At 42.4% G+C, this 23,543-nt stretch overlaps 2 protein-coding genes and 1 long non-coding RNA gene across 10 annotated transcripts in view; 1 reads left to right on the top strand and 2 right to left on the bottom strand.

Annotated features, from left to right (window-relative positions):
- The window catches only part of YAP1 (Yes1 associated transcriptional regulator), a 78,038-nt gene extending 70,023 nt beyond the window's left edge, over window positions 1-8,015 (bottom strand). Inside the window, exon 1 of one of the 8 annotated variants that reach the window (XM_081860501.1) lies at window positions 7,205-8,015. In XM_081860501.1, coding sequence (XP_081716627.1) covers window positions 7,205-7,534 — 330 coding nt within the window. In that variant the 5' untranslated portion in view covers window positions 7,535-8,015. The remainder of the gene's footprint in view (window positions 1-7,204) is intronic. The other 7 variants (XM_081860499.1, XM_081860502.1, XM_081860497.1 and 4 more) reach the window with 7 other exon arrangements.
- Window positions 8,016-11,620: 3,605 nt separating this feature from the next.
- Window positions 11,621-23,299, bottom strand: CFAP300 (cilia and flagella associated protein 300). The gene is made up of 7 exons (XM_081860749.1): window positions 23,143-23,299; window positions 22,681-22,762; window positions 21,498-21,570; window positions 20,033-20,199; window positions 18,266-18,438; window positions 17,410-17,476; window positions 11,621-12,136 (listed from the first exon to the last, which is right to left on the bottom strand). The coding sequence occupies exons 1-7, from the start codon at window positions 23,253-23,255 to the stop codon at window positions 12,005-12,007; spliced, it is 807 nt and encodes a 268-aa protein (XP_081716875.1). The 5' UTR covers window positions 23,256-23,299; the 3' UTR covers window positions 11,621-12,004.
- LOC309341320 lies at window positions 12,144-16,952 on the top strand. Its single transcript, XR_014156206.1, has 2 exons — window positions 12,144-13,692; window positions 16,422-16,952. It is a non-coding gene; the product is annotated as an uncharacterized lncRNA (long non-coding RNA).
- Window positions 23,300-23,543: the final 244 nt, after the last annotated feature.

Here is a 23,543-nt window from a genome sequence, read left to right as displayed (position 1 = left end):
AGGGTAATAACCAAAGCTAATGTTGAAATGGGCATGAGACAAAAACTGAATTTTATTGTTTCATACACAGGTTGTTTTTTTAAGTCTGTGACTGCAGATGCAGTATTGGAATTGGACCAATATCTTTTGTGGAGGAGAAAGCTTTATAACCAGGTGAGGAACTTGGTGTCCAGCAACAACTGGAGTAATATAACTCCCATCAGCCCCCAAAAGTCCATCAGCTGAAGAGTCACAGGCTTCTCATCCCTGCTTTATAAGAACATTTCTACTGAATGGTTTTGTTTACATGTACATCTTTTAGAATTTTCAGGTATCCCTCATCTCTTTCTAATACCAAGTTCTTGCTTCTGTCTGCTCTGTCCTCTACCACTGCCCCCCCCACCCCGCCTCCATTGCTGTCCCACATCTTTATCAAGGGCTTCAGAGACAGCTGTGAAAGCTGTTTAAATAGTCTTACAAAATGGGACAAATGAGGTCCACATTGCAAACAGTAATACATGTCTGGTTTTGCTAAAATGTGTTCCAGATGACAAAAGATTTGTTGGGGGGGGGGGGGAGAGAAAGCATGATTTAAAGCAGGGCAGGGCAAATCACTCTTTTTCTCCAGGCTAACTTTTCTCCTATTACTGTATCTCCGAGGCAGAACTTCTCAATGCTGCCATTTTAGAATACAGCTGGAGATACAATCCTCACATCCCTTCTGCGATGTGATGGGATTCTACTATAAGTTGAACAGAGTGGTGTCTCTTAAACTGCCAAGATACACACACACACACAAAAACAACAACAGAGAGCGAGCCAATGAAGTCGTACCCATTGAAATCAACACACTTCATTAACTATCGATTCCAATTGGTTGACACGAAGTGTGACTAAGCTGGATATTGCCCAGAATGGTGTTCAGTGGTCATTGCGTGTTCTCAAGGAACTTTGCATTGCACTGCAGGTGGGCTGGACAAGATGACACTTGCGGTCCCTTTCAACTCTACAACTCTATGATTCTATTATTTAGGACATTGGCTGCAGCTTGGGAAACTGAAGACTGGAGTAGAACAGGTAGAAAATATGGATGATTGGTTTGGGCCAGGCTTCTAGTATTTCAGCCAGGCCTGATCAATTCTGAAGTTTCCTACTGAATCACAGAGGCTAATGTTGCAGATGCCCTAATCTCTTCTGCACCTTAGGAAGGCTACGAAGCCTGAATTTGCACAACTCACGAGAGTTTATTAACCTAGGTCCCAGCCTTAGACTGTAATCCACACCCAGCAACTGCCAAGTCCTTTACCATCAGCCTAAGTAATTCTCAGTTTGTGTTAATATGCTGAATTACTATCCACCAAGATCTGAACACATAGTCATGAAGCTTTTGACAACCACAGACACCTAGACACACAGATAGCTTTTATGCATTTTATGGTGCATATAGATGTATGTCTGCAGAGCTTTAAGGCCCAAGGCATGGAATTAAGTACGCAGTTAAATGTGAAACTGTTTAAGCAAGTATTTTAGCCTTTTGTATTCAAGCAGCACACATGGATTACACTATACAGCTATCTCCATATGGGAGGCAGCTCAAACGCAGATTAATGCCAGTTTGCAAATAAGTAAACCATGATAAAAGCCACTCTCGTACTTGAAGCTAAAGATGGTTTCGGTACATAGCTAATAACTTTTCTTCTGCAATTGTCAAGGGAGTTTGAGATATTGGACCTACATGGAAAGTATGTGATAAGCCTGTACTACGTTAAAGTTCAAAGGCAGCAAAGCAATCATCTCTACTTGCAACTCTACAACTTCAAGTCTAGGCTTTTTTCCATTTAATATCTGTCAAGTGAATTAATGTTTGGGTAAGAGCTGTATGCCAAGGTTCAAGCAGACTTTTTTTTAAGCCACACACAAAGCCAAGCCCCTTTTTAAGAGAGGTTTAATAATGGAAAAGCTGACATAATTGGTCACAGAAATATCAGAAGCAGTTGCAAAATAGTCACTTCTGCTGGCTGAATAGATGACAATAGCTTATGATGAAGACTCAAAATATACTTCTCATATAAAAAATATTTAAGAAAAAGAACCAATTCCAACTCCCCTCGCCCTCAAAAAACAAACCAACCAACCAACCCACACAGGTTTTAACTTCCATCTTGTCTGTTCTAATATTTAAATAATTATCCATAGGCTGAACTTATTAAGAACCCAACATCTCCTTTTCAGACAGCTTTTCTCTGAAAGTGCTTATGGTCTGCAAGACTATGGCCTCAACACCTGGATTCAAGCTTCAAGACAGCAAACACTCCACGTTACAGACATCAAAGTGTCAACAGTACAATGGCAATACATCCAAGCCCTGACATTAGGAAGGTTCATGCTAATGTCATAGGAATATGCTGCAATCTAATGCTCTTAAGGCACAAAACTGACACAGTTCTACATTTAGAAGTTTTTGGACACTCACACAACTCCCCCCTCAGTACACTAGTCAATAGCAATTACGAGATCAATGTCCATTTGCTTTTCTGAGTGATTATTTTCCAATATCATTTCAGAGGCTTTAAGCCTTCTTCTGGCAGCAAAGGCAAGAACTCTGCTTAGGCGACAGCTAAAAATATTGGTGTGGCGAAAACAGGCCTTGGAATGATATTGGGGGGGGGTGCCTTATCTAGAAAGCGCAAAATTCAAGGCTTCCATAGCTCCAACTCCTTCTCCTAGCTCAGAGAGAAATGACAGACTTTCCACAATCCTAGGAAGAGGGAATGGGGGGATAAGTGTGGTGTGGTGATTAGGGGAGTCCATCAGGACCCGGAAGACCAGGGTTCAAATCCTCCCTCAGCCATGAAGTTCACGGGGTAACCTTTGGCCAGTTACTTGTCTCTTAACCCAACTTACTTCACAGGGGAAAGGGGGGAAATGAGGAGGAAAGAACCATCTGCACAACCTTAAATTCCATGGAGAAAATGTGTGATATAAATGTAACAGAAAATATAAATCATTAAAAAGACGAAGTGCAGGGAATGCAATATGCAAGTGGGCAAGACAGGGGAGTTAAAGCCCCCTCCCCTACAAATTCCCTTAAGTTAAGGAATAGGAAAAAAACGGAGTTGCCGCAAGCATCTTAGAAGGCCTTAGAGCAGGGGTCAGCAATCTTTTTCAGCCGTGGGCCGGTCCACCATCCCTCAGACCATGCGGTGGGCCAGACTATATTTTTTTTGGGGGGGGATGAACAAATTCCTATGCCCCAGAAACAACCCAGAGATGCATTTTAAATAAAAGGACACATTCTACTCATGTAAAAACACGCTGATTCCCAGACCGTCTGTGGGCCGGATTAAGGCGGCGATTGGGCCAAATCCGGCCCACAGGCCTTAGGTTGCCTACCCCTATCTTAAAGGATGGCATAGTTCCTCCCCATTGGGATAAGGATTAAAGGTAGCTCAAAGGAAGGGATAGGAGAGAGAACTGCTGCCATCACTCCCACCTCCCCCATTCACAAACAAGTGGCCAGGAAAACAAGCAAACAAAAAAAACAGATTAGAGGTGAAGAAGAGGGAAGCTGGCCTGAACAGCTCCATCCAGGGATTTATGAGAGTGTAAAATCGGAAGGTTCTTCACAAGCAAAGACAAAATGGAGGGGTGTGAAGGGGCATTTCTACTACTGCAGAAGCAGGTCTATAATAGGCAAAAGTGAAAATTTCCTCATAATGAAGAACTCTGGAAGAGGAATGGAGGTGGGATAAAGAGGATACGTAATTATATGCTGGGAAGTGCTGTGGAGAGGAAGGGGGCCACCACCGAAAGGACTTCAGAGGGTAAAAAGAGGTTTCCGCGCTCTTCTAAAAAGGAAATTATCTTCCATCTCCTAACACAAGGGACGGAGAGAAGGAAGTTTAAGCACTGCCGAACCACTGCACATCATTCCTCCTAAATCCAACACTGTCTACTTGAAAATTTAGGATCATTAACAACTGCACTCCACCACCACAAGCTCAGAAGAACTGTGGAGGAAAGGCAAATGAAAAAAGTGATCACTTTATAACAAGAACCAAAAGCAAGGGAACAATATCCACCTATATAAGCACCAAGGCCAAGCACAGATTCAAGAGGAAGGAGATGAAAGTTGCATCTTGCGCTGCAGAAGCCCAAGAAAGGGACTGAAGTTTAGGATCCCAAAATGAAAGCAGCAGTGCAGGGGAGAAAGCAAGATTCTACCCTAACTTTCCTCCTCCCCTCACAAAAGTGTCAAACTAAAACGGGGGAAATCCAGGTTCAAACCCCCACTTGGAAATGACACTCTCACTGCCCAAACTTGGTCAAGTTACTGGCTTGGTCCTTGCCTAATATTAACCCATGGCTTAAACAAACTCGGGTTTCTTTGAATGTGCATGTTCAGCAGGTTAACCATCATTTGATTTCTACCAACGAACGAAGCTGTGGTTGGCTTAGCAACCATGGCTTGTTTTAACCCATGTCTGAACCCAACAACCATGGTTTGTTTGGCCAGCCCACACCAGACACTCATAATGCTACATTGGCATGTGAAAACAGCAGCTGGAAAACAAGCCCTCCTGGGCTCCTTTGGGAGAAGAAGAAGAGTTTGGATTTGATATCCTGCTTTATCACTACCCTAAGGAGTCTCAAAGCGGATAACATTCTCCTTTCCCTTCCTCCCCCACAACAAACACTCTCTGTGGTGAGTGGGGCTGTGAGACTTCAGAGAAGTGTGACTAGCCCAAGGTCACCCAGCAGCTGCATGTAGAGGAACGGGGAAGCGAACCCAGTTCACCAGATTACGAGTCTAGCAGGATATAAATTTAATAGCTCAAATACAAACCAAGCTTTGGAGGACAAGCAATGGTTTGTTTGCTCATCTGTGAGAGGACTCACATTTGGCTGAACAAACCGTGCCTTAGCAATTATGTGCAAACTGTAATCACTCTCTTTCAGCCTAACTACTTCACAAGGTTGATGCAAGGAAAATATTGTGGTTGGCTAGAAATCCATGTATGCCATCTTTGAGTTCCTTGGAGCATAACAAAGTAATACAGTGGTACTTCTGGTTACGAACTTAATTTGTTCTGGAGGTCCGTTCTTAACCTGAAACCGTTCTTAACCTGAGGTTCCACTTTAGCTAATGGGGCCTCCCGCTCCCACTGCGTGATTTCTGTTCTCATACTGAAGCAAAGTTCTTAACCCAAGGTACTACTTCTGGGTTAGCGGAGTCTGTAATCTGAAGTGTTTGTAACTTGAGGTACCACTATAAATCCCTACAAGAAACCACAGGCTTCTAGAATAATTATGAGATAAATTATTCTCGCCTTTCCTGAAAAACTAGGAACGGGTGTTGAATACCTCAGACAACTGAAAGGAAACAAAACTATGAAGTGCTTTTCACGTAAAAAATAAATAAATCAGTAACCGAATACACACACAAACTCTGGCTGTGTGTAGGCAACTTCCCAACTAGCAAAGTAGTCATAGGCGGGTATTTACGTCTTTAAGTGTCAGATACACAGGATCAAGCTGCCTGGAAGTCACGCCCTCTGACCTGGAAACCCTTTTCCTTAAGGCTCAGGGCTGCCTCACCCACAGCATTTTTGTACTCTCAAGTAGGAAAAGCAAACACCTGTATATACAGTTGCACATAGGAAGCATACAAATGTTCATTTTGCTACAGAAGCGCCATCTCTTCAAACCTTCTTAAGCAGGCCCTGAAAACCTATTTGTTTGCTGTGGCTTTATGGTAATGAGATTGTGAAATATGTGGTGCTAGTTTACTGTGGTTGTACTGTAGTTTTAAGGTTTTACTGGGGACGATGACTGTAGTTGTAAGACCACTTACTGTGTTTAATGTACTTTTGTCTACTTGCTACTTTCATTTATTATTTTTGCTGTATATGCTTTACAAATTATTGTTCTATATCTGTTGGGTGGACCCATGTACCTTGTATGTTGCCTAGTGAGTTTATTTTTTTTTTAAAGCAAGATACAAATCTAATAAATCAATACATACCTGCACCCATTTATTTAGCAATATATGGCAGCTTCCTAATGTCTACACATGGCAAAAATCCAGGTAAACATCATGCAAGTGTTCAGTTCTGAATAACCCCTCCCCCCCCACAAGAAATACAAGAAAAGTGTGTGTAAAGGCTGTCATCAGCCATGAAGAGGAGGCAAGGCTACACTTGTTTTTACCTGAAAAGCAGTATGTAACTGCATCTGCCCATGATTTTTCTCCTGACATCCTTAACTCTGGTTTTCCTTTCCTCCCTTTATTTACCCTGTTGTGTCATCCTCTGTCAGCATTTAGACTGCAAGCTCCTTGGGGCAAAGACGTGCCTTTTTTCATCCATCTTACCCAACAAAACATCACTTGCAAATGTTAGATGATGATGATGATGATGATGAAGAGGATCACAGGCGGCGAGAAACAATGATTTATTTATTTTTTAATCATACTCCTACCAGTATGGTGCAAGACAATCTGCACTGAACTCTGAAACACAGTATATCATTAACTTTGATTCATGATTTTGTACACCCCAATGAAACACAGAACTCGGGTCATAGGCAAGGCTGCTCTACCCCCTTCCCTTCAGGTAGCTTGACCCTATTGAAACTGAGATTTACTTCTGAGTAGACCCCTAACAGTGTTACACTGTAACAAAAAAACTATTCCCTATCTGGAGTTCATGGTGAGGTGCGAAGAAGGGAGAGAGGGGGAGAGAGGGAGAGAGAGAGAGAGAAAGAAAGAGGGAGGGAGAAAGAGAGCATGTTGCTACTATTGTTCTTTAACCACTTTATTCTTAAAATACAGCCTTTTCCATGCAGCCCATTCAAAGGCAGCCGACAAAAGTTTATGGAAAGTGAGATTGGGGGGGTGGGGTGTTTCAAGAAGTGGTGTGTGAGCAGAAGACAGCCCTTTCTCTACAAATAAATATAGATAATACAGCTTTTAATCCTACCCATGTTTGCTCGCTTTTAAATGATTCCCACCCATTCCCCGCCGCTGTTCTTAAGATAGATTTTTGTAAGCCGCCTTGAGTCCTTGTGGGGGGGGAGGGGAGGGAAAGGCGGGGCACAAACAAATCAAACTATTAATAAATGAAAACAAGATTTTTTAATAATATCCTAATTACCCCCCCACACACCCAAACAGGGAAGTTTCTCTCTCTCTCTCTCTCTCTCTCGCACCCCCAACCTCGCTCACCTGGCGGGAGTGGGCCTTGGGCTCGGGCGGCTTGAAGAAAGAGTCGGGCAGCTTCCGGAGCCTCATGGGCAGCGTGTGGGGGACGTTGGCGCCCTTGGGGTTCATGACGGCGTTGAAGAGAGCCTCCAGGTCCGTCTCCGAGTCGCCGCGGACGTGCACGATCTGGTGGCCGGCCGGGGGTGGGCCGGAGACGGCGGCGGGCTGCTGAGGCGGCGGCGGCGGCGCCTGAGGAGGGGGCTGCCCCGAAGAATTGGGGGGCGGAGGAGGCTGCTGCTGCTGCTGCCCCGGTTGCTGAGAGGCCGACTGCGGGGGCTGCCCGGCGGCGTCCATGGCGGCGGCGGCGGCGGCGGGCTCCCGTCCCCCCCGACTCCTCTCTCGCTCGCTCGCTCGCTCGGTCTCTCTCTCAGGCGGCCGCAGCTCCGCGCTCTCCGTCCCGCATCCCCCGCCGCCGCCTCCTCCTCCTCCTTTAAAAAGTTCCTGCGAGTTTGCGCCTCCTCCACACGCAGCAGCGCGACGCAGCCCCTCAAGCCAACACGGCGAGGAGAAGGAGAAGGAGAACTTTTATATATATCTCTCTCGATATATTTCGGAGGAATCTCGTCCCGCGCGCCGCCGCCGCCGCCGGATCCGCGCACAAACACCGCCAAACAAAAGTTCTGAGACGCGCCCGCCCGAGCCAGCTCCGCCCAGCGAGAGCCCGCCCGCGCCGAATCCGGCGGGACTTTAACGCAGCCCAGCCGGCGAGGGTGGGGGGGCGATGGATCCTCCTCCTTCTCCCGCTGCTGGACTTCTCGCGCCCGGCCGCGCTGGATTTTAGAGAGAGGACATTCTTTCTCCCCCCCCCCCCGCCCCTTCCAGTTTTTTCTCTTCTTCCCCGCCCTCTCTCCACTTTTTACTCTACGTCTCTCTCTCCCCCCCCCCCACAAACACACAGCACCCCCGGCGTGGTCGGTGCGTTTTCTCGGTTTCCCGCGCCCGCCCGCGCGGCTGTTTCCCGTCGCGAATGTTGTCCGGCAACCTGCGGGTTTTTACAGGACTTCGCTTTAAAAGAAAGAGGTTTTCCATCCCTCCCACGGAGACGGGGAGGAGGGGAAGTTGGGGGTGGTTGGGTTTCCCCCTCCCTCTCCCGCACCAGAACGGGTGAGGGGGGGATGGATGAGGGAAGGAAACGAGACCCTAATCACAGCACAGGCTCCACTTGGGGGGGGGAGGGAGAAATCAGGGCGCCCCTTCTTCCCTTGACAGCGGTGCAAGCTGCTGCAACGCCTCCCCGTCCCCCAAAATGGGCTGCAGAAAAAGGCCAGAGCTCTTCTTCCTTTAGCCCCCACCAGAACCAGAGTCACAAGCACACACTCACACCCTCCTTGACACGGGAGCTGGGGGGGGACGGACAGACAAGTGCAAGGAAAAGTTTCAGCCCACACGCAGACAGCATTGCAAGCCTCTTGTCTCCTGCGACGGTCCCAAACTTCAGGTGCATCTGTTTTCGCTTTGGTTTGTTTCTTTTTCTGATAGCAGAGATTGAAGTTCTTCGGACCAAAGGCAGATGACCAGAGGCGAAGAAAGAGCCCTAGGCCTTTGTGCGTTTGTGTTTGGTTAAGAACAGGGTTCTGGTGCAGTCCGATTTAAAAAAAAAAAAAAAAACCAAACAAGTTAGAAAAGGTAAAATAGTATCCCACTAAGTTTTTTCTTTTCTTTCAGAGTAGATCCCCTGAAATTAATGAGTGTGATTTAAGTTGGGTCTGTTAACGTCTATGGATCTACTCTGAGTAAAACTTAGCTTTAGCAAAGTGGTACTGTACTTCAAGTTAACAGATACTTGTACTACACTTGACTACACAGGCATTTGCTCACAAATCCATCGCATTGCAAAGATGGCAATTATAAATATGACGTTATGAATCAGCTTTGATTTATACAAAGTGATTTTTTTTTAAATGGTCCACTGATACGCCTGTAGTTTTCAAGTAGTCTGCAGGGGGCAGGAGTGTGAGAACCTCTGCTGCATTCTTGTCTAATTTACTGCCTGTAGTCCAAAATTTAGAATACTGTATGAAGCTGCGGTATAGACCATCTAGCTCAGAGTACTCTCTATTGGCAGTAACTCTCTGGGGTTTCAAATGGGGCATTTCCAGTCCCAGCCGGAGATGGTGGGGATACAGCTAGAGACTTTATAACAATGCATCCATAAAATGACTGGCTACTTGAGAAGCATTTTAGACAACATAGGCTTTTTGCAGCCAAAGCAGCAACAGGCTGTAGAAGCTGGATAATCTGCAAGCTATATTAAACTGATCGCATCCGAAGATGGGGAATTTGCCATGTCATCACATGCAAATACATTGCAACTAGACAGTGATGAGCTATTGATCAGAGAGGCCTACTACAATCAGAGGATTTTTTTATCTGTCATTTTTAAATTGTGATTGATATGAATGCTGTATTCTTAGTTTTAGATTTTATGATTTATGTGGAAAATGTTTTCTATTTGGTTGTGTACTTTTTGATGTGTTTTATCTATTGCTTATGACTTTTGTTATGTTGGTAATTATGTAAATCTTGAGCATTGTTTTAACTATGGAAAGGCGGCATACAAATAAAATGTTGATGATGTGAGTCCCTCCTAGTTGGGTGACATCAAGCCACTTACCCCACTCCTGGGCAATTATATCTTGCAAATAAAACATATTTGCAATTCATTATAAAATGGGGTTACGAAACCATCTGAACTCGCTCTTGGCCATCAATAGTGTCAGCAAAGCCATACAAGAAATCTTCCAAAAGGAAATTCCCATTGTTTACAAGCAAATGGCGAAAAGTTTCTTTAAGGAGTGTGGGTGGGAGGAGAAACTGCCTGAGAAGTAGGTCACAAACTAAAGCACCAAAATAAAGTTGTAATAAAAGAAGTACCATTGAAATCAGTGGAGCTTACTTCAGCATATAAACATTGTGAGTTACTACAGGCAGTCCTGCCTTCAGTGTCCTTAAAGGGAGGGCTATTTTCATACAGAGAAACAATACTAAATAGTTTTAAGAAAATTACTACAGATTGTGCAAGCCTGAACTATCTTATCCTACTCTCTTCGGTGAAGTTACCTAACTTACAGAGTTGTAAGGATTGCAACTAGAAAATGCTTGTGAAGCACTTTGAGCACTTGAAAGTGCTATACAAAAGCTACGTACTGCTATTGTTATTATTATTGTTATTATTTATAATGATTAAAGGCCATAAGGTTTTTATTTCCAATATTTATAGGCCACTTTTAACACCACACATGCTCACAAAGCAGTTTACACAGCAGTCAAAAAGCAAGTTAAAGTAATATGATGGTTAACCCCCCCCCCCAAAAGCTCAGTAAATAGGCTACAGTACAACTAGAGATGGGAAGGTGGGGGGGGGACTGGAAAAATTTGGGGGCAGTTTTTTGTTTTGTTTTGTTTTCATTTTTCCCAAAGCCATTTTTTTTCCGGGGGTGGAAAAGAGGGGGAAAGTGTGTGGAATATTCAAACTATATCAAACTGGTTTTTTTAATTTTTTTTTAAAAAAAACCCCAGCTTTGGGAAAAACCAGAAAAAACCTGGTCCCCCCCCCCCAAATTTTCCCAGGCCTTCCCATCTCTAAGCACAACACAGCCTTTTGATCCAGAGCGGGTTAACCAAACCCATCATACGCCTGGGTAAACAGAAATGTCTTGAGCTAGCTACATTCCTGATGAGTCTGAGTTGCCTTCTGTGTCTCCAAAGCAGGCTTCCTCAAACTTGGCCCTCCAGATGTTTTTGGCCTACAACTCCCATGATCCCTAGCTAGCATGACCAGTGGTCAAGGATGATGGGAATTGTAGTCTCAAAACATCTGGAGGGCTGGGTTTGACGAAGCCTGCTCCAAAGGAAGGAGTTCCATATCTGGGGCCAACCATAGAGAAGGTCCTAACCTTCATCTCCACATGGAGCAGCACTCCATGGGAAAGCGAGAAAGCACTCCTCTTCCAAACTCAAAGCCTGGGCCGACTGGTATGGAAAGAGGTGCTCCATCAAGTGCCTAAGTACCAAGTCATTCTCAGCTTTGTATTTTAACATCCATACCTTGAATTGGACATACTACAATATAGGCAGCCAGTGCAGATCCTGTAGAACAGGTTTTAAATGGCTGTGCCAATCAGTACCCTCGTACCACCATTTTGTGCTAGCTGCAGTTTCCATACTGTCTTCAAGGTGCGTTAAGAGTAGTCAAGAAAAGTCATCAGAGCTTGCAAATTGGACTGACAGAATCACAATATCCCTTTAAAAGTGCATCCTTTTATCTCAAAATAAGAGACTTCTTTCTCACAGGAATACGAGTTTGGAAATGTTACACCTCTTAATAGGTAGAAAAATATAGAAGGACATTCTGTAACCCAAAACATGTTTAGGAAATAATACAGGCTCTTTTTTTCAATCAGTAATTTATTAAGCTAGTTTTTTTAAAATATAAAATAAATAAAGTTAAAATGTATCAATGCAACAACCTAGTTTTAAAAAGAAAACTTTGTAACAGCAGAATATTAGTCAATACAGGAGCACCAAAACATTTTAGAGAATATATTCTGCAAGTATTGGTATGGCCTTACAGTTTTTAACAATAATACAAATAGCATGTGTGCAAAATCAATATCAGTGCCCCCAATGTCTAGATAAATAGATTTCACTATAAATAACAGAATCTTGACAAGTTATTATTATTTATTAAATATTAATATAATTCATTAAAGCTACACTTAAAAAAACAACCCCTCTAATAATCAAATATATCTGAGAAGAGAGTCAATTATAAAAACAAGCTTCACCAAAAGAGTGGTACAAAACATAGATGTGTCGTTTCAAAGGATTCATAATCAAATAGGCAAAATTCTGTTCATGGATGTTGGATGATGGGTAACAAAGGCCATGAGCATCCTAGAAGACGAAATATTTAACATTAATATAAGGTACTAATGTGTGATACAAATTCATCCTGAATACTACAAAGCCTGACTTAAATGGGATTAAGCATGCACAGCTCTTTGGCTCTGTTCTGTTTGAATTTGGCTTGTTTCAGTAAACCACATGTGGGAGATCAGATACTATTGGGGCTCATCACATCAGCTCTGCACTGCAGGTAACCTGAAAAGATTATCAGCACAACCGGGCTGGAAGTGGCTTGGACTGGTAGTGGTCAGTTGTCTCACATTTCCCCTGCCCTCATTTCTGCTACATAGGGAACAGAGGCAGCTGAGGAGGAAAGAGGGGAGACAAGAGACTGCAGTTAATGGGAGAGTGCTGGCAGAACTAAGTCCAAAGACAGAGCTGTCTCCATCTCTTAGCAAGAACTGCTGCATGAAAGGGGACCATGGAAGCATCTTTTCCAGGCAAATATCACCCAGCGGAGAGCCAGAAATATTGCAGGTGAAGGTGCTGTACTGTCAGTTGTGGGACTACAAGGAGCGCTACTACAGCACTGATTAATGTCTTTCAACAGCAGGGGCAAAAATACCGAATTGGTATGAATATAAGCCTCACTTTCCCCCCCAAATTCCGACCGTGAAAAGGTAAAGTGCAGCTTACGCTTTGCAGCCAGGAACACAGGGCAAACAGCGCCAGGAGCGCAGCAAAGCGGCGCCCACCCTGCGCGTTGTCCCCCGTCCTCTCCCCCAAGGCCAGGAAGGGAGAGAGTGAGGAAGGGGAAAGGTTGCCGGCAACACAGCATGGCTCCCCCTGTCAGGAGGCGCTACACACAAGTAGGTATCCAGCAGAGACACATGCCCAGCTGGCATGTTCTCTCCCTCCTGGTTGGTCGTTCGGGAGACTCAAAGTCTTTCTCCAGGCCAAACATCACAGCGACTGATGCCTCAGAGGCATCAGCACACGTCAGGAAAAGCAGAGTATGGGCAGTCAGCGTTCCAGACTCAGTAGCGCAGCATTTTGGCTAAACTACTTTATTTACATATAATACACTAGGAGCATTCTAACTCGTCTCCTTCCTCATTAGCATCAAACAGGAAAGAGAGAAAGACAAGCGTCCTACTTCACGGAACACAGTAATGCAAACATCCTGTCTCCATCACTTCCCACTATGTGGAATGAAAACATACACCCTCATGTGATAAAAACAATCCCATGACTGCAAGCGCAGGGAATGAATCCACACACACACACACACACACACACACACACACACACACACAGTATGTGGCCAGGAGCAGCGAGGAATGGAGTGGCTTATATTCGGGTGCGGCTTATATTCAGGCCAATACAGTAAATTAGTTTTTAGGAGGGGAATCAGGGAGAGCAACAGTGCTGATCTGGGTTTCTTGACTTTGCAGGTAAGACCAATAAGGATGCAGTGCCTCTTTGAGTGTCACACAAGTCTTTTTAGGCCCTATTGGCCAAAGGAACATTCTAAACAGATTGCTAAGTTGCTCCTAATTATGGGTTTCCTGAAGCTAACTCTACTACTATGCTAACAAATCTGAGTATGTTTTTGCTACATACTATAATTATTCCTGATTATTTGGGACAAAACTGCTGCCTATTTACATCAATTTCCCCACCTTCCACCCCCATGCACGCATGTGCATGCACGCACACACACACACACACACACACACTTACACTTTAAAATAGAAATGGCTACACCATATTATATTAAATACAGTAGTATAAAAACAGTATAGTAGAAATACTACTGATCACTCTTATGGTGTTTTGCTGGATGGCAAAGGTCATCCTCTTTAGAGATACCTTTCTACAACTCTTTTCGTAGCTCTATTAAGGATACTCATCTGTTGACATTTTGACTAACAATGCTGCTGCTATTTTCATGGCCTTGTCCTATTATTATAGCTTATGTTTTATCTCATGGCTTTTATACCTTTTATACATTTTGCAATGGAAAGTTCTGATATCTTATTATCAAGTTTGCTAGTTGCATTGGACCTTTTGGTAGAGACAGAGTAAAATAAATTAACACTGAACTTCAAATCTGCAAGCTGTCCACACTGAAAATGCTGGTTCTTCAGGCACGCTGGGTGCTGATTTTAGCAGTATCTAAATCAAAGTTTTGCTTAGGGAAATGCAAAATCTATAGCTGTAGAGGTACTCTGTTTTTGCAAAACCAAACCTCAAATACTAGTGTTATCTTGTAACCCTCATATCAACTGAATCTGTAAACCCAGCCAGATGGGTGGGGTATAAATAAATTATTATTATTATTATTATTATTATTATTATTATTATTATTATTAATTATTATTATTATTATCATCATCATCATCATCATCATCCTCATTATCTCTTACTGAATCTAACTTGAGAGTTTTACAGTGTCTCACAATTTCTAAAGTTGTTCTTAAGTTTTTCTTAGATGTATAACCATTAAGGTATGCAACTCCATTTTCTTATCTCATTGACATGCAAACTGCAAGTAAGTGACTATTATTCTCTTTCCTTAGGGAAGTAAACTAAGGGCATTTTCACATGCTACTTAGAAAGGCAAATGCTAGTCCTTAAAAAAGGAGAAGTTGTTTCATTGAATGGGTTTTCTTTATCTGGTTGGCAGCATTTAAAATTCTATAGGTCTGCATTTTATTTGAGGCTACCTATATTGAAATCCAGTTTGACATGGAAGCCATAAAAATACCTTGCTCTTCCCCATAGTGGAATACTTTTAAAACCGCGGGGACGCTGGTGGCGCTGTGGGTAAAACCTCAGTGCCTAGGACTTGCCAATTGCATGGTCGGCAGTTCAAATCCCCGTGGTGGGGTGAGCTCCTGTCTTTCGGTCCCAGCTCCTGCCCACCTAGCAGTTCGAAAGCACCCCCGGGTGCAAGTAGATAAATAGGTACTGCTTTATAGCGGGAAGGTAAACAGCGTTTCCGTGTGCTGCACTGGTGCAGGCTCGCCAGAGCAGCTTCGTCACGCTGGCCACGTGACCCGGAAGTGTCTCCGGACAGCGCTGGCCCCCGGCCTCTTAAGTGAGATGGGCACACAACCCTAGAGTCGGACACGACTGGCCCGTACAGGCAGGGGTACCTTTACCTTTTTATATTGAAATCCAGTTTGACATGGAAGCCATAAAAATACCTTGCTCTTCCCCATAGCGGAATACTTTTAAAACCATAGGTTAAAATGAAATTCTTTGTCTGATTTGCCTTTTTGAGAAATGTGTTCAGTCTATGTAAAGTCCTTGAAATTCTGGTATCTGAAGATGTTTGTGGCCAGGCAAAATAGAATTTCCCCCCTACTTACTGCATTGGCCATTGCCCAAGGAAGAAAGAGGGCAAAAATTGGAAATAGGTGTGCACAAAATTTGCATATTCTAATTAATAATGTATAAATGCAGTTAGAAATATTGGGTTGGGTCCATCTAATTCTACTCAGAGCAGACCCACTGAAATTATTTTCAATACATCTGCTCTGACTAGGACTATCATTGAAGACGCCCAATATAATTTAAACAGAGGCACCATCTGCACAATACATTTAATGCAGTATTAAAGCACTTTAAAGAGTCATGGCTTCCTCCAAAAAAATACTGGGAACTATGGTTAAGGTTGCTGATAATTGTTAGACCTCTACTCCCCTCACGGAGCTATAATTTCCAGAGTTTGCTGGGAAGAGGTATTGATTGTTCAACCACTCTGGGAACTGTAGCTTTGTGAGGGGAATGGAGTGCTCTGCGTCCAACAGGTACCAACTTTAATCCCCTGGCATCTGTACGCACAGCTAGGAAAGACCCCCCTCTCTCTAGAAAGCCACTGCCCGGCACTATAGACAATACTGAACTAGATGGATTGATGGTCTGTGTTAGTATAAAGCAGCATCATATGTACTTAAGGCTCACAGTACTATAAATGATAATAATGTTCACAGTGGATTGAAATCTTGAGAAATGGGTTGGGTTGATGATTAACAGAATGATGAGCCAAACATCATTATATAGCTATTATACAGTCCTCTTCAGCAAAGTTTCTACAGAATCTTATAAAAGAATCTATCATTTTAAACAGAAAACCTTTTATCATCCTCTTTGACTGCAGGTGGGTGGTCAAACATTTGTTACATGATTTGCACTCTGGGACTAAGGTTAGATTCTCAGCTGTTGTTAAAAAATCACATAGCAAGAGTGACCAAGACAGCTTTCTTTCACCTGTGTCTTACGACTAGAATATTTGTCATTTTCTATTTCTTCTTTTCGGATGCAGACTTAGATACAATGACTCATGGCTGGGCTCCCACAAGCATTTGATGACATTGAAGAGAAATTTATCGAAGAACAACTCCAAAACAGAAGCAGGACAGAAATGCAACTGTATCCTTAAACAGATTTTCTGATCATAAGCAGAATACCCAGTTTAACTTGGAAGATTGTTGTGTAAATAGAAAAGGTTACGTCCAAATCTGCAACATCCATTTATACAATCACATCAAGATGGTCCTCAGATTTACAAAAGTAAGTTGTAGTAATGGATGCAATCAAGTGCTGTAATATATTGGATGCCAACATAGCTAAAGCCATCGTAGTTCTCATTCTTAAAGTGTTATGTAAAAACTGAGAAAAAATAATTTAAAAATCTTGCAGAAAAATCCTCATGGTTCAGCAAACGTTATGCACTTTTATGTCTCATTGGTTTTGATGGGAGTGATCGTAGCACATGTTTACCTCTCCCATTTTGGCCATAAGAAGTTTGTGTCAATGTCTAAACTAACATGTTAACAAGATTTAAAGGAGAAAACACAATACAACAATAATTTCTAATAATTTTTATGCCTTTTTTTGACAATGAGAAGAAACATGGTTTGTCACCCAACTCAAATTATGGTTTTGAAATGTTCTAAAAAATTGAACTAAAGTAGTCAATAGATGCACAATTTTGTTGGATGACTTCTCAGCTATTTGTAATGATTTTTGTTTATTATTTTATCTTCAACAGGTCTTTGAAAGATTATGGTGATTGAAATTTGCATTGTTTTGTGTATAACATTTCCTGTGAATTTTTGTTCTTAAGTGCTTAGTGTTATAACAACAATTTCACCCATTAAATCAATGGGATGTAAAAGTACTTTGTTGTGGCTTGATCATGCCCAAACAGTGTTTGCTTGACTGTCTTTTTTCATAATTTGCTTGAAATTTATATCTGAAAGTATTTTTGGTTACATGATTAGTACCCCTCCTCCTAATGAAATACTTACATAAGCGCAGACTTTAAAAATGGTAGATATTATTTTTATTTCCTTAGTTTCAGGATCCTTTTGAACACTGAAATTCAAAAAAGTATAAACTGTTTTAATAATGACATCTGGAACAGTCAGAACTTAGAGTCCAAGACAGACTGTATGGATTGGCAGCTAAAGAGTTAATAGAACACAAGATCATATGAGACCTTCAGGGTCAAAGAAGGAGCAGTAGAACAACAAGTAAAAACATGAAACATAATAGAAAAAAGAGAAAGGAAAGCTTCCAGAAGAGAGTGGCTAGCAAGTGGGTGGGAAAATATTGAAAAATGTCATGGCAGCCAAGAGTGAACACTGTCTTCCTAAGGGTGTTATGGCTTTAAGCTGTGTTGGGAGATCTGAGTGGAAAAATGGAGGAAAAGGTGGAATTAAGAAATGAAAAGGAAAGGGAGGAAAACGACTCCAGAAGATTTTTAGAGTATGTTGTGAACCCCTTATTCCCAAGCTTCTTTTTGGACTGGTGCTCCAACTAGCCATGGCAAGGGTGGGAGTGGAATTCTGTATGTTGCTGCTCAATTTGAAGATTGCTAGAATAGGATCACACTCATAAACTTTATTGGGTATGCTTTCTACCTGGGAGCCAGCTTCTACCCATATCTTCTGTGGACAAGGTTGTTCCTTATAAGATGACCAGGAATAGACTAGGCATTTATACTAGCATTGCAAACTTGTTTCCTGCCCAGCCCTGCTTAGATCATATATATGATGCCATTGCAAAGCTGAAACCTGCCCCAGAGCACCTTCCATGATCACGCCAACAAGTAGAACAAGTAAGTAAATCAGATTCACATTAAAAAAGCAAAAACATAGTCACCTCACAAGTTCTTTATATAAAGCCTTTGTGGTTTCTAAGTATGGACCAAGTTCATCTTCATATTGACAAAGAGCTCCTCCAAGGCAAAGATGCTTAAAGAGACAGAAGAGAAATTCCTCCCGGTCTAAATGGCTAAATAAGTCATAGTGGTCTGAATCTTCCAGTAGAAGTACCTATCATGAGACAAGGAGGAAAGACAGTGTAATATGGATGATGTTTTATATATTATATTACAAAAAGACACTATTTTGTATTCCCAGTGGTTTGTGTGTGTGTGTGTGTGTGTGTGTGTGTGTGTGTATATATATATATATATATATGCAATAAATTTGGTAATTAATTTGTGTATAGTTAAAAAAGAAAAGTATGCAGTGCTGCAGCAGGGAATCTAGACCACAATCTGGCCCAATCACTGACCAAACTGCACAGCTGCCATCAACTTTGAAACATATGTCAACAGGATCTAGCCCCATAAAAAAAAAGTCACCAGTTGCTAGAAAACATTTTTTTGCCCCTGGAAATTCAGTGTCCTCCACCACGATTAAACAGAGGCGGTTCTAGGGTGGCGTCATAGACTGGCTAGATGCAGAGTAGTAGTGGGAGGCAGCAGCTGGGGGATTGATGTTGGGACAATGTGTGGTCAGAGGGAGAAGAGAGAGAAGACTGGGAAGAGAAGGTGTTGGAAGCTGAAGAGGCAACAGGCTTTAGTGGGCAGGAAGAGGCTGGGGCAGAGGGCAGTCCAGACTCGTTGAGGCAGGAGGCGGGAGGGAGGGAGGCAGACAGAGATGAGGCAGACTGCTGAAGAATCCAGGGAGTCTCCCCCTCCTGCTGCGACCAGTTCCCCTCTCCCATCTCCCAGAACACGCAGAGAAATGAAAAGTGTGGAGCAATGAGATAAAAGGCGACGGAGCATCAGCTTGCTGGGGACGGAACCAGGGAAGGAGCCTTAGAGAGTGGTGGGAAGCAATCCTCACAGCGGCTTCATTAGGGCAAGACTGGGAAGCATTGCTGTGACCACTAGGACTGCGCTGTTTTGTTTCTCTGAATAAAGAGTTAACATCACTGACATTGGGTCCGGACAGGTAGCACGACTGGTGTGGTTGCACTAGGCACTGCACTGCAGGGGGTGCCAAAACAACGCTATAGGATGGAACATGAGAGGTGGGGGGTGCTGAATTTTAGCATTCCACAGGGCCCAAAATCCGCCACTGGCTTAAGTCCAGCAACATCTAGAAAGCTACAGGCTATTCACTGCTCTAGCACATCTTAAGTTATCAGTCTTCCTCAAGAGCAATGTCTATATACCAGCCCACAAAACCAAGGGAGGTCACCATCAGTCAAGATGCAGTAGCGCGTCCTAATTTTATCACGATGAGCTTTTTTTGTACATAGAAACACTTCCTGAACCTCAATCAGGTTTTGACTCTGTGGAGGCAAAAAGGAACTGAGCAAGTGAATTTCTTGTTCTGCACCACAATTGGTCAAAGGGAGGAGTAGGAGTACGCTCCAAGCATAAAAGGCTTGTATATTTCGCAATATGTAATAAAACTGGCTGCAAAATGCAGTTCTCTGAAACTACATGCTGACATCAGAAGATGATAGCAAAATCGAAAGAAAATTGAGAAAAAACACTTTAGTGCTGTTTATGAACACACAATCCATGATAACGATGTGGTTGCCCTGGCAAGAAAAAGTGACTAATAAATGATAATTAAACTATAAAATAATAATAGACAGAAGACAGATGTTAACTACACTTGTACTAACCTTTCTTAACTCATCAGCAATGAGAATATCATCGTGATATTCATCAAAACACTTTACAATACTTCCACTTTCTCGAACAACCCCTTTACAGTATAATCGGTCAAAAAATGACATGGAAACTTGCTTGCACAGAATATTCTTGACATCAATTTTTCTCACACTGGTATCTGAAACATTTGGCAGAAATCAAATGAACAATCACAATAGCATTTACAAATCTCCAAGATTATATTTTCATATCTGAACAAAGTGGCTTAATACTATCAAGGTTACATTTTAATTTGGAACATTTTAAACCTGTTGAAATGTTTCCCAACTTACTACATAAGAAAAATATGACTACCTTTAGACCCAGTGTGGTGGAATAGGGATAGAGTTTGGTTAAGAGAAAGCAAGATAAATTCCAAGACAATTACAAGCAGGTCACAAAGCATACAAAAGTTGGCAAAACTCCCAACTTGGTGTAGAATTCTTCCCTCTTCCCTAATGTCTAGTCCAGCACACAGTGAACATATTTTAATGTGAAGCAGCCAATGAAATGGTGCAGGCATGACGAAATGTGAAATGTTGTGACGTGAGGACACAGGGTAGGTGGAACTAGACACTTTGGGATGGAAGGGGGGTTACATGGATACACCATTTTCAACAGCATTCTCATGTTCTTTGTAAGTACTGTAGTTCCATTCCCAATAGGGTGGCCTTTGTAGATCACTTATCTCACAGGCTAAAATGTTGCCCTGAGGAAGAGCAGTATGCAAATGTAACAAGCACACATTGGGCATGATCAGCTTAGAACTTCTTAGAACTTCTGTTCACTGGACTGGAATGAACAGGAAATATGCAAGTGTTCTCTTGCCCAATTTTCAATTATGAAATAATAATGAACAGCTCATATAAAATTATTTATTCAGTAGTATCAAAGCTGAGGAAACCACAAAAAGGAAGTAATAAAGATGTCAATGCAGAAAGAGGTACTTTTACTCAGTCTCCCCCCCCCCAAAAAAAACCAACTTAAAGGCTATCTTAAAAATAAATAGATCAGGAACTCTTTTGAAGAGACTAAGATGAAAGGGAAACAGCTGACAATGCATTAATGTCTGCAAATGCAGGCGATAATGTTCATCATATAAATTTAATACATTTTACATCACCTTTCAACGGTAAACAGATCAAGAAATGTTTTAACAGACCACAAGCAACAGTAGGGATTTAAATAAAAGTTTGAATATTGTTACTTAATATTTAACAATCTTTTAATATTGTTCATTGTCATTTTATGAATGTATCTTCATGCTATTTTGGTATAAGCTGTGTTGGAAGGATCTGTATCCTGAAAAGCAATATATAAATAACCGCTACCAATCACACCATCATTAGAACCAGCAAGTCATTTTGCAGATGAAAAGGAATTATCACACTGAAAACGGATTTGAAAGAGAAGTTGTCCCAAAGTTGTTATTTTTACCTAATGTAGTCCATTGTCCAGAAGGGGAAATCAATTTCAAATTGCTGTTAACATCTGGATGATTAAAAAAGGCCTGGAAGTAGAGTGAATAACAATTGGCAGTTAAACAGATTCTATTATCCAATTTGATACATGTATCAAATAAGGTGGCTTTGGCTTGATTTAAGACCATAAAGGGGCCCTGCACCAGAGGTCCACCAGTCCTATATTTCCCACTAGCCAAACATATGTCTATAGGAAGCCCCCAAGTAGAACATGAGGAAACAGCCCCTTTCTGTTGTTGTTCATCAGTGATGTGCTGCCTCTGACATAGTCATAATAACTAGTAACCATTGACAGCTTCATCCTTGGTAAATTTGTCTAATCCTCTCCAAATGTCTGAAATTCAAGATTGCTGACCAAATTAGGGTTTTCATTCATGAAACTACTGCTGCAAGTCACTCCACAGATAAACGTCTGGAACGTGAGAAGGATTTATACCCGTGTCTATTTATAAATGAGACAGGTCTGCCCAGCTGCTTCTGAGCAAACACAATCACAGTTTGCAAGTTCGCACAGAGGTATAGTTCTTCCCCTTAACACACACACACACACACACACAATTTGAATGACCTGTAGAAGCACTCTTGTGAACAAAAAAATAAGTATTGTGCGAAATGAGAAACAAGCTTTTTAAAAAATAAATAAATAAACATGTTGTCTTACTTAATATAATAGAAATCACTAAGTAGCATACATAAAAACAAGAAAAACACAATCACATTCAATAAAATATCCTAAAAACTAAAATTTAAAAATGCAAATGTATATCACAAATTAAACTGATCAGTCTACAAAACCAGGGTAGGAAACATGGTTGTATTTAAAATAATGCATGCTGCTGTTTTGCCCTGTTGTGCTTCTAGCCATTTGATATTTTAATGCTGCTTCCGTTTTAGTAATATTTATTACACACCACTTTGAACATTTTAATCAAAATTCCAAAGTGGCCTATAAATCTACAGACTACCTCAAAAGCTGGTGGACTCTCATTCACTGGAGGTTTTTAAACAAGAGGTTAGATGTCTATCTGTCTTGGATGCAACAGCTGCGATTCCTGGGGTTGGCCTAGATGACCCTTAGGTATCCCTCCCAACTCCACGAAACCCACTTTTAAACTAATAAACCAGATTAGGTTAACTACCATAATGAAATCATCCCTCTGGTAGCCTTTGAAGTTCTGATCAAAGCTGAATGCCTGTGCAGCGATTCTGCCATCCATGGACCTGCGGAATGTAGAAAAAGAAGTCCGTCAGGCTTGTATTCTTCATGTAATAATAATAGGCATGAGGGGATTCTGCACTGGAAAAAAATGATGATAAAAGAAACTTTAACGTGGAATTTTATTTTATTTTTTGAAAAGTGATTTAAGTTCTGGAGCAGAGGTGGATGCCAGCAACGATTTGCTGAAAGATTTCCAATTACAGCAGCGAAGCCTCTCGATTAAATCCTGATCCTGAAACGCACCTTCCCCTCCCACAGTCCTAAGGGCAGCCTCTAGCCAGAAGACTGACCCCCATTTTGCATTTCACCCCACTTTTCCCTCCCCCTTTCCTCCCCCCCCCCCGCCTGAGAAACCGCAGGAGGAATGGCCGCTTCTCCCCACCACTTGAGGAGGCGGTCTCGGGTGTCCCTGCTCTCCAGCACTGGGAAGCTTTTTTGCGGGAGGTGATGGAAAGCGTAGCGGGGCTCCCCGCCTTCCTCCCCGCAGGCGGCCATTGCTGTTTCTGCAGGACGCGGGCGGTTCCCATGGCAACGCGCTCTCGTTGGCCGCTCAGCGTTGCACCTTTTTTTTAGTCCCCCCCAGGAAACAAGCAGCCCGGTGACAACGGTTCCGCTTCTGCAACGCAGGAGATTTAACATCTGCAATCAGCTGGTGTGGGGGTAGGGAGCGGGGCGGCTGAGCTATTTTCTCCATATTGAAGTGGATGGATATACTTCGCCTTTTAGGAAGTTTTGGTCGCTCTCTCTCAATGTATATATGTGTGTGCGTATTTGTGTGTTGCT

This window comes from Podarcis erhardii (assembly GCF_964252035.2).
Source record: "Podarcis erhardii genome assembly, chromosome: 4".
In the NCBI taxonomy this organism is placed as follows: Eukaryota; Metazoa; Chordata; class Lepidosauria; order Squamata; family Lacertidae; genus Podarcis; species Podarcis erhardii.
This window is presented reverse-complemented; position numbering and strand designations above follow the sequence as displayed.

Excerpts from the sequence above, each read along its gene's own strand:
- CFAP300 (XM_081860749.1), bottom strand. The coding sequence starts at position 23,255 with ATGGCCGCCTGCGGGGAGGAAGGCGGGGAGCCCCGCTACGCTTTCCAT. Across the intron at positions 20,200-21,497 it reads TGGACAATGGACTACATTAG|ATACCAGTGTGAGAAAAATT; the intron begins GTAAAAATAACA and ends CAAATGTTTCAG. Across the intron at positions 18,439-20,032 it reads TTGCTGATGAGTTAAGAAAG|GTACTTCTACTGGAAGATTC; the intron begins GTTAGTACAAGT and ends GTCTCATGATAG.